Raw genomic sequence first — 15,886 nt, forward strand, 5'->3', positions numbered from 1 at the left:
GCAGCATCAAAGTAGATGTGTATGTCCCTGAAACTTATGGCAGTGGAGTAAGAATAATTTTGAAATTACTTAGATTGTGAGAAAATTTTGCTGATGATTAGAAATGTTGATATAAGAGGTCAGTTTGAAGTTCCATTCAAAATTCATACTAATTTTAATGTCATAGTATTCTAAACTACTAGATGGGTGAGGGGAAGTTATAGGATTCTGAACAATACCATAAAGAATTAGGATTTTCTACTGTGCTGTCACAGAAGAATCAGAGGTAGCAAATTCATAAAAAGAAAGTTTGATTCCCCAAGCAAGCCCAGGGTGAAAACCCAGAGTGCTGAGGTTTTGAATCCTAATATCGCAGTTGCCATTTTGCATCTTTACAGCGCTGAATGTAAGGTGTGCACCAGGAACTGTCTACCCACAAAGAACCTGTTTTTCTGGGCCTTAAAAAAAAAAAAAACAAAGGCAGATGCAGAGATGGTATTATAAAAGAGAAGCATAAAAGGAAACTTGTGAGGGTGGCGTAATGAGATGCACTGAATAGGTGGAGAACCAGAGGGAATGTGGCTAGGTACACAGTGGACTTTGTTAAATTAGCAGCAGCTCCAGTTCACTTTCCAAGATATTTCCTAATCCACAGAGCGGCAGGTGGGAGTGGGGGACACTATTAGTCTAGAGCTCAGTGGGAGTTTAAAACACTAAGGATTTATGTATGCAAGTTCTCCCTGGCTTACACTTAATATGGTCATGATAAGTGAATTTCAACTGTGCAAAAGGAAAGAAAATACTTATAATACTTCAAACATGGCTGTAATGAGGATATGCCACAAACTCGAAATGAACATTTTATAATAAGCTCTGGCAGTTCAAGGAAAGATGATGGTAGAAGGTGCTTCTGGAATGGTCTAGCACTGGAATTTTATCCAAGTAAGCCACTGCAGACTGTCCAAGCCAATGTCCTGGCCGAAAACAAACAAGTCATCCCTGCATGAAGGCTAGTGGACAAAGGTCATTAATACAAAAGTCACTGTCATTATCACCAGGCAGGGTGGCAACTGATCTGATATCTCCAGGCCTTTGCTAGATTCAGAACAAAGTCCTGGACCCTGGAATGTTTGAAGGCCTAGACAGACTGCCTCTTCAGCTGTGCTGTCTCATTCTCTGGCCGGCAGGGCCACAGTGTGCTGCCTCCAATCGGTTATCTCACGAGGAACCAGATTTGGGCTTCTGCCATCTGGCTTAGCACCCATGGACTAAGAGGTCTTGAATCAGCACCTAGAAATAATTTCCTTCAAGTTCCACAGAACAGCTCAACAGAAAAACAGAACTGTTTCCGTGGGAAAAGTAAATACCACAGTTTCTAAGACTATTATGGATGTAAAAAATTGTTGGATGTATTCTTGTCAACTTTTTATCTAGGTTGTGACACCTGTTCATGTAATGAAGATTCAGGAAGCCTCAACAAAGCATACATCAGTATACTGCCGATTCAGTTCCAGACTACCCCAATAAAGCAAATATTGCAATAAAGCAAGTCAGACACATTTTTTTTGTTTCACAGTGCATACAAAAGTTATGTTTTCATTACACTGTAGTCTATTAAGTGTGCAACATTATGTCCTAAAACAGTGTATATAACTTCATTAAAAACTACTTGATTTGCTAAAAAATGCAAAGAATCATTGGAGCCTTTAGTGAGTTGTAATCTTTCTGCTGGTGGAGGGTCTTGCTTCCATGTTGATGGCTGCTGACTGATAAGGATGGTGGTCACTGAAGGTTGGGGTGCTGTGGCAATTTACTTCCTTTTTTTTTTTTTGAAAGGGTCTCACTCTGTTGCCCAGGCTGCAGTGCAGTAACACAACCACAGGTCACTGCAGTCTTGACCTCTCAGGTTCAAACGATCCTTCTTCATCAGCCTCTCAACTTGATAGGACTATAGGCTTGTGATACCACACCCAGCTAGGTTTTTTTTTTTTTTTTTTGGGGGGTAGAGGCAGGGTCTCACTGTGTTGCCCAGTCTGGTCTCAAACCCCTGGGTTCAAGTGATCCTCCTGCCTCTGCCTCTCAAAGCACTGGGATTATAGGCATGAGCCACTGCACCCAGTTGCAGCATCTTAAAGTAAGATAGCAAGGAAATTTGCCAAGTCCATGAACTCTTCCTTTCATGAAAGATTTATTTCTCTATTGTATGCGATATTGTTTGATAGCATTTCATCCACAGAACTTTTTTCAAAAATGGACTCTATCCTCTCAAACCCTGCTGCTGCTTTATCAACTAAGCTTACGTAATATTCTAAATCCTTTGTCATTTCAACAATGTTCACAGCATCTTCACCATGAGTATATTCCATCTCAAGACACCACTTACTTTGTTCATCCATAAGAAGAAACTAATCTGTTCAAGTTTTATCATGGAATTGCAGCACGTCAGTCACATCTTCAGGCTCTACTTCTAATTCCAGTTCTCTTGCCATTTCCACCACGTCTGCACTTACTTCCTCTACCGAAGTCTTAAACCTCTCAAAGTCATTCATGAAGGTTGGAATCAACTGCCTCCAAACACCTGTTAATGTTGATATTTTGAGTTTTGTATGGTAGACACACCGACAGTGATAATGTGACCTAAGTACACCCTGAGAATGACCCTGTATGGCAGAGGCACCTCAATGTGTATTCAGAAGTCTGAGCTAAGGAATCCAGAAGTGACCAACTCAGAGATCCATTCCTTGTCTATGAGGAACACCTGAGGCCCAGATGCATCCTGTGGAACATGGGCCATACAGGGGATCACAGCCCATTGTTTTGGGTTAAATGAGGTTTGCCAGGTGGAAGTTGCTAGGGGGAGGGTGTTAAGTGAAAATGTTATATAAGCTGTATGTGTTCTGCAAGTGGTGGTGGTGGTTTCGCCCAGTCTGCCACCACTGGACTCTCTCACCTGTATGTAAGTCCCCAGTAACACCCATGTCTCATTCGCTGGCTCTGGGTCTCTTCTTCAGCCTCTTGAACCGGGTGCCATCACCACTGGAGTCAACAGGGGTTTGGCAACCAACCTGCCTCCATATATCACGGGTTCATGCCATTCTCCTGCCTCAGCCTCCCGAGTAGCTGGGACTATAGGCACCTGCCACCACGCCCGGCTAATTTTTTGCATTTTTAGTAGAGACTGGGTTTCACCGTGTTAGCCAGGATGGTCTCGAGCTCCTGACTTCGTGATCCGCCCGCCTCAGCCTCCCAAAGTGCTGGGAGAACATTAAGAACAAATGTTCTTAATGGCATCTGCCATGGTGAATCCTTTCCAGAAGGTTTTCAATTTTCTTTGCCCAGATCCATCAGAGGAATCACTATCTATGGCAACCATAACCTTACAAAATATATTTAAGTGATAAGACTTGGAAGTCAAAATTATTCCTTGATCCATGGACTACAAAATGGATGCTGTGATGGCAGGCATGAAAACAACATTAAGCTCCTTGTGGCTGGGTATAGTGGCTCATGCCTGTAATCCCAGCACGTTGGGAAGCCAAGGCAAGTGAATCATTTGAGGTCAGGAGTTCGAGACTAGCCTGGCCAACATGAGACACTGTCTCCACTAAAAATACAAAAAGTTGGCCAGGTGTGGTGGTGTACGCCTGTAATCTCAGCTACTTGGGAGGCTGAGGCAGGAGAATCACTTGAACCCAGGAGGCAGAGGTTACAGTGAGCTGAGATCACTGCACTCCAGCCTGGGTGACAGAGCAAGACTCTGTCTCAAAAAAAAAAAAAAAAGAAAGGAAAAAGAAAACAACATTAACCTTCTTTGTCCACCTCCATCAGAGTTCTTGGGTGACCTGGTACATTGTCAATGAGCAGTAATATTTTGAAAGAATTTTTTTCTTCTAAGCAGTGGGTCTCAACAGTGGGCTTAAAATAGTCAGTACACCATGCTATAAACAGACGTGCTGTCATCCAGGCTTTGTTTTTCCACTGACAGAGCACACATAGAGTAGATTTAGCATAATTCTTAAGGGTCTTAGAATTTTCAGAATGGCAAATAAGCATTGGCTTCAACTCCAAGTCAATGATTGCAATGACCCAGCTGTATTATCCCCTAACAAGAGATTCAGCCTATCCTTTGAAGCCAGGCATTGACTTTGACTCTCTGGTTATCAACATCCTAGATGGCATCTTCTTCCAACAGAAGGCTATTTCATCTCCATTGAAACTCTGTTGTTTAGTGTCACCTTCATCAATTACCTTAGCAAGATCTGGATAACTTGCTGCAGCTTCCCCATCAGCACTTGCTGCTTCACCTTGTGCTTTTATGTTATGGAGACAAGTTTCTTTCCTTAAACCTCATGACCATCCTCTGCTAGTTTCAAACTTTTTTTCTGCAGTTCCCTCACCTCTCGGCCTTCACCAAGTTGAAGAGAGTTAGGGTCCTTGTTCTGGATTAAGCTTTGGCTTAATGAACATGTGGCTGGTTTGATCTTCTATCCAGACCACTCGAACCTTCTCTGTATCAGCATTCAGGATATTTCGCTTTCTTATCGTTTGTGTGTTTGCCAGGGTAGCACTTTTCGCTTCCTTTAAGAACTTTTCCTCTGCATTCACATCTTGGCTGTTTGGCGCAAGAGGCCTAGCTCTCAGCCTATCTAGGCTTTCAACATGCCTTCCCTCACTAGGCTTAATCATTTCTAGCTTCTGATTTAAAGTGAGAGGCATGTAATTCTTCACCTGAACACTTAGATTAGGGACCATTGTAAAGTTATTAGTTAACTTCATTTCAAAATTGTCGTGTCTCAAAGAATAGAGAGGCCTGAGGAGAGGGAGACAGACAGAAATGGCTTGGTTGGTGGAGTAGTCAGAACACACACAATATTTGTTAAGTGGCTCATGCCTGTAATCCCAGCACTTTGGGAAGTCGAGGTGGGAGGATCACCTGAGGTCAGTAGTTTGAGATCAGACTGGCCAATATGGTATCATGATAACAACGAAAAAGTTTGAAATATTGCAAGAATTACCAATATGTGATGCAGAGATGAGAAGTAGGCACATGCTATTGGAAAAATAGTGCCAACTGACTTGCTTGATATAGGGTTGCCACAAACCTTCAATTTGTAAAAAAATGCAGTATCTGTGAAGCACAATAAAAGAAAGTATGTGCATACTAGACTCTGTATTAGGTGCTGGGGGCACAGTGTGAATCTGACAGACATATTCACTGCTTTCTGGAAGCTCTGTCTAGTTGAGAAGACAGACAATAAACAACAACTCAGCAAACACTTAATACACAATTTGCCTGGAGTAAGAAACAGCCTAGAATCTGAGACTAGCTTGGTCTGGGGACATCCTTAGGGAAATGACAAATTGTTTTTTCTTTTTTTTGAGACACGGTCTCACTCTGCTGTCCAGGCTAGAGTATAGTGCTACGATCATGGCTCACTGCAGTCTCGACCTCCTTGGGCTCAGGGGATTCTCCCACCTCAGTCTCTGGAGTAGCTGAGACCACAGGCGCACACCACCACACCTGGCTGATTTTTGTATTTTTTGTAGAGTCTCTGTTGCCAGGGCCGTTCTTGAACTCCCAGGCTCAAATGATCCTCCCACTCTGACCTCCCAAAGCACTGGAATTAGAGGCATAAGCCACCATGCCTGGCAAAGGAAATGACATTTAAACTGAAGGACAAGTAGGTGTTGACCAGGTAGAGTGAAGTGGAAAGAGGAGAAGCAGCAGAAGTACATACCAGGTAGAGGGAAGAGCTCCAAGCGAGACATAATCTACCGTACCAGGACACAGATCCGCTGGCATATATAGGTTCAATTATAGCAGCAAATAACATTTAATTTGAGGCTTTCTCCACCATAAGTGTTCATAGCACTTACTTCTGAGTGACTACAGAACAAAACAAGACTAGCACAGAGAAACAAGAAGTACTGAAAGAAAAGATGGCTAATCATACTTAGAATAAGAAGTCTTGGTGCTGAAAATAAGTATGTGAAAATAAGCCTGCATAAAATAAGCCTGGATACATTTGGCATCCCCAGTGTAAGCATCCATAATCTCAACCACTGGCAGAAACCTGTCCACTAGCCTAAGACATTGCCATCAAGCAACTCACATACATGCACATGAGCGCACATGCACACCCCACATCAGAAGGAAAAAAAAAACCCTTGCAAAAAAAAAAAAATCCTTTTGAATTGGGTTTTAAAATGGCAGACGATCACTGCTATTGTTCCCTGATTAAGGCAGATCAGAGGTTTCCATTAATCCCAAGGAATAACAGGTACACTCCCTTAATCATATTTAAAATAACAAATGAGGTGATTTGACATAATGGCAATGTATTTCCTTCATTTAACACAACAAAATTACAGGGTACTGCATGAGCAATCTACCTGGCAGCTAGGACTTCTGATCCACATGAGCAAACACAGAACAAGGACCAGTCACATACGCCTATGGCAGGAAAGTGACTAAAACGACACAAGAAAGGGGGCAGCCTTCCTAGAAATTTTCACTCACAAGCAAGTTAAGGAAAGAAATTAGATTAGGGAGAATATCTCTATAAAAAGAGACTGGTTAAGGTCTGGCACAGACAAGCATGATGGTGTTTCCACCAGGCCATTCTCCCAACAGAACATGTCAGTAGAAGTTATCAGAAAATGTGAGACATTTGGTTATAAATTACCAATGTTATAATTGTCATATAATGAGCTCCAATTATTTTCCAGAGAATAAGGTAAGTGCTATGTATTCTCTCTAATACTCGCCATCACCTGTGAGCATGATTTTATTCATCTCATTTCACAGATGAGAATCTGAGGCTTAGAAAGTTTAAATATTAATAACAGTAATGTGCATACTTCCACATGTAGCACTTTTTCTATCACTTTTTTCTAAGCACTTTTTTCACAGTTTCTCACACCAAATATAGCCTGGATTTCTAATAACTGTGGCAAACTTGGACCTGTGGCCACTCACTACTAGTGAACATGCTGAAACTTTCCTAGTATCCTGTTTTCCCACTATGTAAACTGATATCCCTGAGAGTGGCTGGTTCTCAATTTCTATAGTTCTACATCGGGGCTCAGAGACGACAACTGGTTTATAAGGGGGTAACTTCTCTCAAAGTTGCATTTTTACTTAGATCTTAAGCTACATTATTTGGGAAGTTTTTAAAAGGGGCTAATAGAGATTCCAACTCTCCTCCCTCCTGCCCAGCTCCAAGACACCTCTTGGTCATGCACTCAGCTAGTGACCTTGAAAGCAATCCTATTAGGAGTACAGAGGTGGCTCGAGCCTCCATACTGTTGTTCTCAATAATGATTTTAGAATGGCAGATTCTGCTGAATCTTGGTATTTTAATATATTTTTACTACTTTATTAGGCCTGCAACTTTAACTTAGAATGAATCTAGTCCCCCAAACCATATATATTCAAGATCAAAACTGTTAAGATAATTTTTCTTGGTCTATATTCCTGAACGTCATTCCCACTCCACACTAGACCTGGGATTGTAAATTCTTTGGAATCCAGAAAGATTCTATGAGAATTTTCTTACTAACAAACCAATGCTGGGCAGATAGCCTGGAAAACAAAAAAACAAAAAAACCCTGCATTTTACAGTTGGCATAAATGTCAAACGGTGCTCTGGTAAATATTTCAAACAGTGCCTTATGTCCATCTGTGACACACTTTGGGCCTCTGCATCTGAGTCTGGGGTATAACAGGGCATGACTTATCTTCTGAATTGGCAAATCTAGAACATAAACTTAACATAACATATGGAAGGTGCAACATAAAGTGGGTTTTTCCTAAATGTCTAGATGATCTGAGAATTAAGATGGAGTCTCTCGGTAAAATCATTTTCATTGCTGTTAAGTTTCTGCTAAATGAAAAACATAGTCAAGGTGCCTGGAGCCACCTGGATAATTTCTGTAACAACAAATTAAAGTTGCTCTTGGAGACACACGGATGTTAATGGAAATGGACATTCAATTCAAACTCAGACTATAATCTTTTAATAAATAATATCTAAGAGTTATCAGCCAGGAGGCTCTAAGCAAATACTTAATTGTGTTTGGTTCCTGTGATTGGAGGAGTCAGCTCTTTTAGCTCCATCAATTATAGCTCTGGAAACAGGCACACAATTTTTCAGTCTTTTAGTTTTATATAGCAAGCAAATTACATTTTATATTGTACCTCACTATACAAAAACTTTCGATAACCAAACACAGGTTAAATCATGTTCCTCTTGTACACAGTAATGTATGTGGTAATTCTTACTTATATAACACAGAATGCCTAGGGAACAGCTGTATTCTTTTACTCAATAGTTACAGAGAATCCAATGAGTACAAGACATACATTAGATGATGTGATCCTTGCTCCATCCCCTATTATTTTTATATAAATATTTTGAATAAATATTACATTTAAGATCTCTTCAGCAAATAAAACTTTATGCCAATCAATTTGACCTCAAGATTTCCTCCTCAAAATAAGGATCTTTGATACCATTGTTCTAAAATATATTTTTGCCTCCCTAGCTGTTAAATTTTACAGCTAAAACCATTTGCCTAGCCCTAAAATGCCACACATAAGGACACTGGGAAGACAATGGTGCAAGCCTCACAGAACAAAAGAGAAAAAGAAACAAGGAAATGTATGAGAATGATTCTATAGAGGCATTCACATTTCTTATTCTAAGACTCCTCTTGGAAAACAAAAAGATTCATAACTTAGAAAAGGACATTACAGTTGCTAGATCATCACCTATCCGATAGGAATATAAATGATAAACACTAGATTATATTTCATTTGGAAACCTTAACTGGAGGAAATTCTACCTTTATGGTGGAAAAGCCAAAAGAAGAGAAGTCACTGCAGGCTCCAGAAATACACATTTTAACAAAGTGGGGGTGGGGGAGTACAGTTTCTCAGAACCACTGTGTCCTGATCTCAAGGAGAAGTTGTATTTCTTTACAATTTAATCTACGATTAGCTAACAAAAGGGACAGAAAGCATTATTAACCTTGATATTCACAAAGTGGTCAATTAATAGCACCTTATAACTATATACCTTTGTTTTTCCACCAAAGAAAAATGAATAGCATGACAGAAAACAACAAAACAGGGCTGGGTGCAGTGGCTCACTCCTGCAATCCCAGCACTTTGGGACATCAAGGTGTGGGGATCACCTGAGCCCAGGAGTTGGAGACCAGCCAAGGCAACAAAGCGAGACCCCACCTCTACAAATTAAAAGAAAAAAAACAGCCAAGTGTGGTGGTGTGCACCTCTAGTTGCAAGCTACTTGGAAGGCTGAGGAGGATCACTTGAGCCCAGGAGTTCAAAGTTGCAGTGAGCCATAATCGTACCACTGCACGCCAGCCTGAAAGACTGAGCAAGAGTTTGCCTCCCTCAAAAAAAAAAAAAAAAAAAAAAAAAAAAAAAAAAAGGAGGAGAAGACGACAAAGAGATAATCTCTGTTATACTATTAAACAAATGCAGTTGGATAGAGAACAATATGATTAATGTATCAAACACAGAATTGTCTCTTTCCAAGTAGTTACCTTGAAAGGACAATTCTAATGCTATCAACATTTCTTAGAATTCCTATATTATGAAGACCTTCAGAGTCTGTAAAAGTTATTTTAAGTGTTAAGTTTGCCTTTGTTTCATAATGTTCCATGTACTCTGGAAGGTACAGGGTATAAAAAGGATGAGTCCTGGCCCTTACAAAGCTTACAGTGTTTGTAGGAAGGAAGGGCATGGATGCGTGCATGGATGATTTCATTACACTGAAGTAAGTAAGTGTCAGGGCTGAAGTCAGTACAGGACTTACAGTGCCGAAGGAACACAGCGAGGGGCTGCCCTTTGTGCCAGGAATGAGGAGGCTGGGAGCAAGAGAGGCGGTTTCCTGGACATGGCACCAAAGGAAAGTCTGGAGAAGATGCCATGTGATCTGATTCTACAGAGTAAGTCAGAGTTACCCAAATGAGGAAGAAAGATGAGGAAAATGGACAGATGAGCATGAGTAGGACACAGAGGCATGCAAGAACATGATGGAGCAGGCAAATGCAACAAGCATTTTGGTGCTGCTGGAGCACAAAGTGCAAAGAGTGGCAGGAAGGAGGATGAAGAGGGAAAAAGGGACCAGCTGGCAGGTAGTCTAGGTGCCATGCTAAGGGGCTTGGACTATTCCTTAGGTCAGGGGTCACAAAAGCAATGACTACGGTAATGCAGATAACTGAGGCAGGCCATGTAATGTATATTCTAGAAGAGGGGCACTGCAGCACGCATGACCTGTCTCTAGCTATGGTGACACCTGCTACTTCGCTCCAGCTGATGACTGCTGGGAAGACGACAAGAGTGGCTGTGTCTTCCAATTTTTCAAGGGAAGCTGAAATCCAGATTAGGAAAAAATCAGTTTCTAAATGTTGACTCATAAACACCTGCAGGAGACAAATAAACATAGCTATAGACTAAATATGGCTTAAAGACTGCTAGTCAAGACCTCTGTTTCACTGAGAAGTTTATTTCTAATACGCAGATATTCCCATTGGAAAGATGTCATAGAGGCATGCTATGGAGGATGGGTTGGAAAGAGGAAAGATTGAAAGCAGGAAGACCATGATCCACCTAGAGAGTGATGAGTCTTTCGTCTTTTGAGGGAGATGATAATTTTGATAAAATCAAGTAAAAGTCATTTAGAGTCAAGTCTCATGAGTAAATTTAGTATTAGAGCTGCACATCAATCAGGTTTTATATAAAAACAAGACAGGAGTATAAAGTCAATCAGATGACTGCTTTAGGCAGTTCACAGAATGAGTCAGGAGACCATTACAAAGCAGAAGTTGTAAAATATATTGTGTAATAGTCATGAAGCCTCTAGAAGTGTCTATCTGCAGGTAAACATTGTGTGGATGTCTAGCTTCTATAATGACATTTAAAAGATGCTTTGCCCATTACTCTCTGCTCCCGCCTTTAAGGTCTGAGGTCTTCAACCTCAGCCAGACATTTGGGATGGGAGAGGAGTCTATATCCCTTAAACGCTCTGTTTCAGATTAAAATCTTGAGGCCAATGTCTTCACAGTTGGCACATACTTAACATTTCCACCACTCTCATCCTCTTCCCTTCCTGACTTCAATTTATACTCTTGCATTATTTGTACATATTTTTCTTCCTGCACTTCTGAGCAGAAACCATGTCAATTATCTTTGCATTACTTCCAAAAAACCCCAGCAGAGCAATCTGCCACAGAGTGAGCATTTAACAAATGCTGGTTTAGGAGGAAAACGCCTTATTACTTAATAATCACTGTGCTCAGCAAAATTCACCATAAGGCAGGTTTGCCTTGAGACCTATCCAAGGGCATTTAGTTACTGCAGCACCTAAACAGTCTCTCCTAAGCCAGTCCTGAAGTCAGCATTACAAGGAGGCTTGAGGTTCTGAGGTATAAGAGCATCAGCATAAGCCCAGCTCGCTCCCAGTGACTATTTAATTACTATGGTAATAACAGTCAGGTATGTAAAACATTACACTCCTACTGATTACATGGAAGAGTAATCACTTCTTCAAGAATTATCTAGTCTGCCATCTAAACAAACTATTGCCACCCCACCAGATAACTATGAAGCCATCACAGAAACCCAGATGGTAATCTCCACGCTCACTCTTACTGAGTTATTTGATGTTTGCCCAACAGTATGGTACCTGAAAAGATGGTACTCATCATTAGCCAGGATAATCCTGAACGGAAACATTCAACTCATCAAATTTAGATGGTAAACTTCTTTACTACCAGTTTTAAAAAAAAGATACTAAGCATGAAAACCAGGTTTGGATACCAGGTTTGGGTATGGTTGGCAGATTAGGCCATGGGGTGGGAAAAGTTTCTGATTGTGTATCATAATAGTCACACACAAAATATAATCTGTATGTCATCTTGCTATGATGCTTTGGGAATAACTGATTTAGAAAATAAGAGAGGGCCAAGCACAGTGACTCACGCCTGTAATCCCAGCCCTTTGGGAAGCCAAGACGGGAGGATCACTTGAAGACAGGAGTTCAGGATCACCTGGGCAACACAGCAAGATCCCATCCCTACAAAAAACTTTTTAAAAAATTACTTGGGTGTGGTGGCATGTGCCTGTAATTCCAGCTATTAAGGAGGTTGAGGCAGGAGGATCACTTGAGCCCAGGAGTTGGGGGCTACAGTGAGCTATGATCGTGCCATTGGACTCCAGCTTGGGTAACAGGGCAAGACCCTGTCTCTAAAGAAAAAATAAAAATAAAAAGGAGGAAAAAAAAGAGTCCATTAAGAGGTGCAACAAATGATACAGGCAACTAGTGACTGGTAATAATAATAATAATCAGAACAGTGCAACAACATTTAAGTGGAAAAGGAAAAATGGAATTATCTACACATCCAGTTTTCTGTGTTCTCATGCAGTAAAGAGGCTGTCTGCTCCTTGCTCCTTGATGTTCTTCTTTTTTTTTTTTTTTTTTTTTTTTTTTTTTTTAGATGGAGTCTCGCTGTCGCCCAGGCTGGAGTGCAGTGGCCGGATCTCAGCTCACTGCAAGCTCTGCCTCCCGGGTTTACGCCATTCTCCTGCCTCAGCCTCCCGAGTAGCTGGGACTACAGGCACCCGCCACCTCGCCCGGCTAATTTTTTGTATTTTTTAGTAGAGACGGGGTTTCACCGTGTTAGCCAGGATGGTCTCGATCTCCTGACCTCGTGATCCGCCCGTCTCGGCCTCCCAAAGTGCTGGGATTACAGGCTTGAGCCACCGCGCCCGGCAATGTTCTTCTTAATAACCACATTCATTTCAGGACCCAACCATATCCAATACCAGGAAGCAGTAAGGACGAACAAACCAGAGAAGACACAAATTCAGAACGTAACAGCTCTACAGACTAGAACTGTGTTGTCCAATAAGGTAGTCACATGTGGCTATTTAACTAAAATTTTGTTTCTCAGTTGCACTAGCTGTATTTCAAGCTCTGCAGCTGTGGCTAATGGCTATTGTATTAGACAGTGCATATACAGAACATTTCCATCATTTTCCATGGAACAAAGCTGGACTACAAAGTGAATATTCCTATTGTTAAGATGGACCCAATGAAAAATTCAGTCAAAGCCAATAATTTTATTCACTGAGCATAATTAGAGATACCCAGGGTTATCTGGTTATTTTATTGAATGTGTCACAGAGACAATTGATGATCCACAGAAGGTTTGGACATCCTTATCAGCACAGGATTGTTTTTCTCAGTCTTCCTCCAATACCCACCTTTGCCCTCCCCACCACTGTGGGCAGGGATAGAAAGAAAAATGGTAGGGGGTCAGAAACTCCCTGATTAAGTCTCTCTTATCCAAGAACCTACATAAATTGCCAAAAATAAATAGGTTTTTAGAAGCATCTTCTTTCCTCCCCTTTCTCTTCCTTTTTAAAAAAATACTAAAAGGCAACTGAACAAAAACAACAATAGGAGACAGGAAGAGGTATTCAAGAAAATTATTAAGAAGAGGACAGGGTGCGGTGGCTCACGTCTGTAATCCCAGCACTTTGGGAGGCCGAGGTGGGAGGATCACAAGGTCAGGAGTTTGAGACCAGCCTGTCCAATAATGGCAAAACCCCGTCTCTACTAAAAATACAAAACAAATTAGCTGGGCGTGGTGGCGGGTGCCTGTAATCCCAGCTACTCGGGAGGCTGAGGCAGGAGAATTGCTTGAACCTGGAAGGCAGAGGTTGCAGTGAACTCAGATTGCGCCACTGCACTCCAGCCTGGGCAACAGAGCAAGACTCCACCTCGAAAAGAAAAGAAAATTATTAAGAATAAAATGGATGGTTATCCTAAGTTACTGCCAAAGATATGCAAGGAAAAGTACCACAAATCAAGAATGTTTCCAAAAATACCCCATGGGAACAATTCAACAAATCCACATTAATTTTAAAAGTTACCAACTTTTCAGAGGCAAAATGATTTGCCGCTAAAAATTTAAAGTCCTTAGTTTTCATCCAGAGCAACACACTCTGGTTCAACGATCTAATTCACAGGCAAATAAAAGAATCACATTAAGTCACCTTCCAGTCATAGCATCATTTGAATTCTGAGGTCATTTGGTTCTCAGACAGGAGCCTGGTCTGATAGTAAATAAAAGTCAACTACAGTAGTAAGATTCTACTTATTAGAACTTTCCTGCGTACAGTCTCATAAAAAGGAAGTAATATGCTTTTGGATCTAATGTAGACAGTTTCAATTACATTTAAGAAAAGCAAAGAAAGATTCATTCAAGAACCAGGAAAAAGAAAACCAGGAGTCCTCAGACACTGGATTCCATTTAACACTCTTCACTTTATCATTGCTTAAATATTTGCTTTCTACTTTGTGACGCTACCTCTCTGCCATCACAGAAGAAAATTTGATATCTCAGTGACAGAATAATTTAAGTGCATGCTAAAATTTAATCAGCACATAAAAGCAAGAAAACTCATAACCCATCTGTTTAAGAACAGCTTATATATTTTGGGGAAGGGGAAGCAAGACTTAGGATGCTGGAAAACATAAAACAAAGGCCTTAAAGCCCCTTTTTCAAAAATGCCTGATGTTGCTGTCTCTGGCTGATAATTACAGCCCTGGGAGGGCAGCTGTGAGACAATGCTGACGATGATGCAGTGCACAGGCCCTCAAGAAGCTGGCAAGCTGCTGCTACCTTTCACACCGTGAAAGAACAACACAAGGGTCAGACTTCCCTTTTCTGTACCCTGTGCGTTTCAACTGCCATACACGCATTCAGTGACAAAGTTATCATCAGAAGTTATACAACCTCACGATCTGCTCCCTGCTCCCTAGCTTCACCCTCCACATTCGCCCTCAATGTTTGCTGTGCCCCTCTTTACTCTCGGCATTTTAGTAGGCATTTTAGTATAGAAAGAGAAGTGACATTTTGACCCTTTGCCTAGAAAAGGTTGCACTCTTGAGTCACTTTAACTCATCCCTTTAAAGCAGAAACTCACTTCATTAAAGTAAGCAAAAATTATCTGAGGCACCTAAGGAAGGTGGGGAGATGTTCGTTTAAACCTTGATAACTCAGTATTTTCTCCTCTTGATGAGGACAGAGTGACTGGTCACTGTTGAAGTGAGCATGGGAAAAATTAAAGATCTCTAGGCCAAGAAAGTAGCTTAAGTCAAAAAAGGCAACTGATCTGAAATATACCAAATCTACAAAAACTGTTTCCCATTTCATGCATACACAGCCCTACCGAGGGTATAAACACTACCAGCAAACCGTGCTAGGAGGTCACAAGCACTCCCCGGAGCATGCACGAGCAGCACAGTTTATAAAACGTTCTTTAGGCAGTGTGGGAGACAAGGGCTGGATCCGGCTCCGACCAAATGATGGAGCTAATGCATACCTTTCGGTCTTCTGGAATTTCCATTCTTTTGCTGTTCGTCTTCCTCATTAATGGTGAATAAACCAAGGGGAATTGGCCTTGCATTGGTCTTCTTCAGTCTCTCGTGTCGGAGAGCTGTAGCTGATCCAGGCATACCGCTGCTACTTGTTTTTTTTTTTTTTTTTTTAATTATTATTATATTAAAAATATATGCTTATGTAATTGCAGCTCCCAGGAAGCTGCTAGTTCCTAAGCTGCCTGTTCATTTGAGCACTTGTAATAGATCCCCTATGGGTAAACAGTTTGCAAACAGCTGACAGATAGTACCAGCCACTTGGCAACTGAGGCCCTGCAGTTCCCCTCACCTAGCAGCAGCTTCCCCACCTCCCCTACCAGCCCCCTCCCACTGACTCCCCGACAGGCACATGCGCTGGTGATTGCTCGGGCGCATGCATGCGCGCGCGCGCCCACACACACACACACACACACACACACACACACACACAC

General features: G+C 41.5%; 1 protein-coding gene across 32 annotated transcripts in view; it reads right to left on the reverse strand.

Moving 5' to 3' along the window:
• Positions 1-15,886, reverse strand: part of MAP7 (microtubule associated protein 7) — a 209,718-nt gene that overhangs the window by 169,111 nt on the left and 24,721 nt on the right. For 8 of the 32 annotated variants that reach the window (XM_005551936.4, XM_015448710.4, XM_005551930.4 and 5 more), the window contains exon 1: positions 15,401-15,787. The exons of 18 other annotated variants lie outside the window; for them this stretch is intronic. In XM_005551936.4, the coding sequence (XP_005551993.3) occupies positions 15,401-15,533 (133 nt within the window). In that variant the 5' untranslated portion in view covers positions 15,534-15,787. Of the gene's footprint in view, positions 1-15,400; positions 15,788-15,886 lie in introns of those variants that run through there. 6 more of the 32 variants (XM_045391478.3, XM_045391476.3, XM_005551931.5 and 3 more) reach the window with 1 other exon arrangement.

The sequence above is a fragment of the Macaca fascicularis genome, chromosome 4 (genome assembly GCF_037993035.2).
Source record: "Macaca fascicularis isolate 582-1 chromosome 4, T2T-MFA8v1.1".
NCBI lineage: Eukaryota > Metazoa > Chordata > Mammalia > Primates > Cercopithecidae > Macaca > Macaca fascicularis.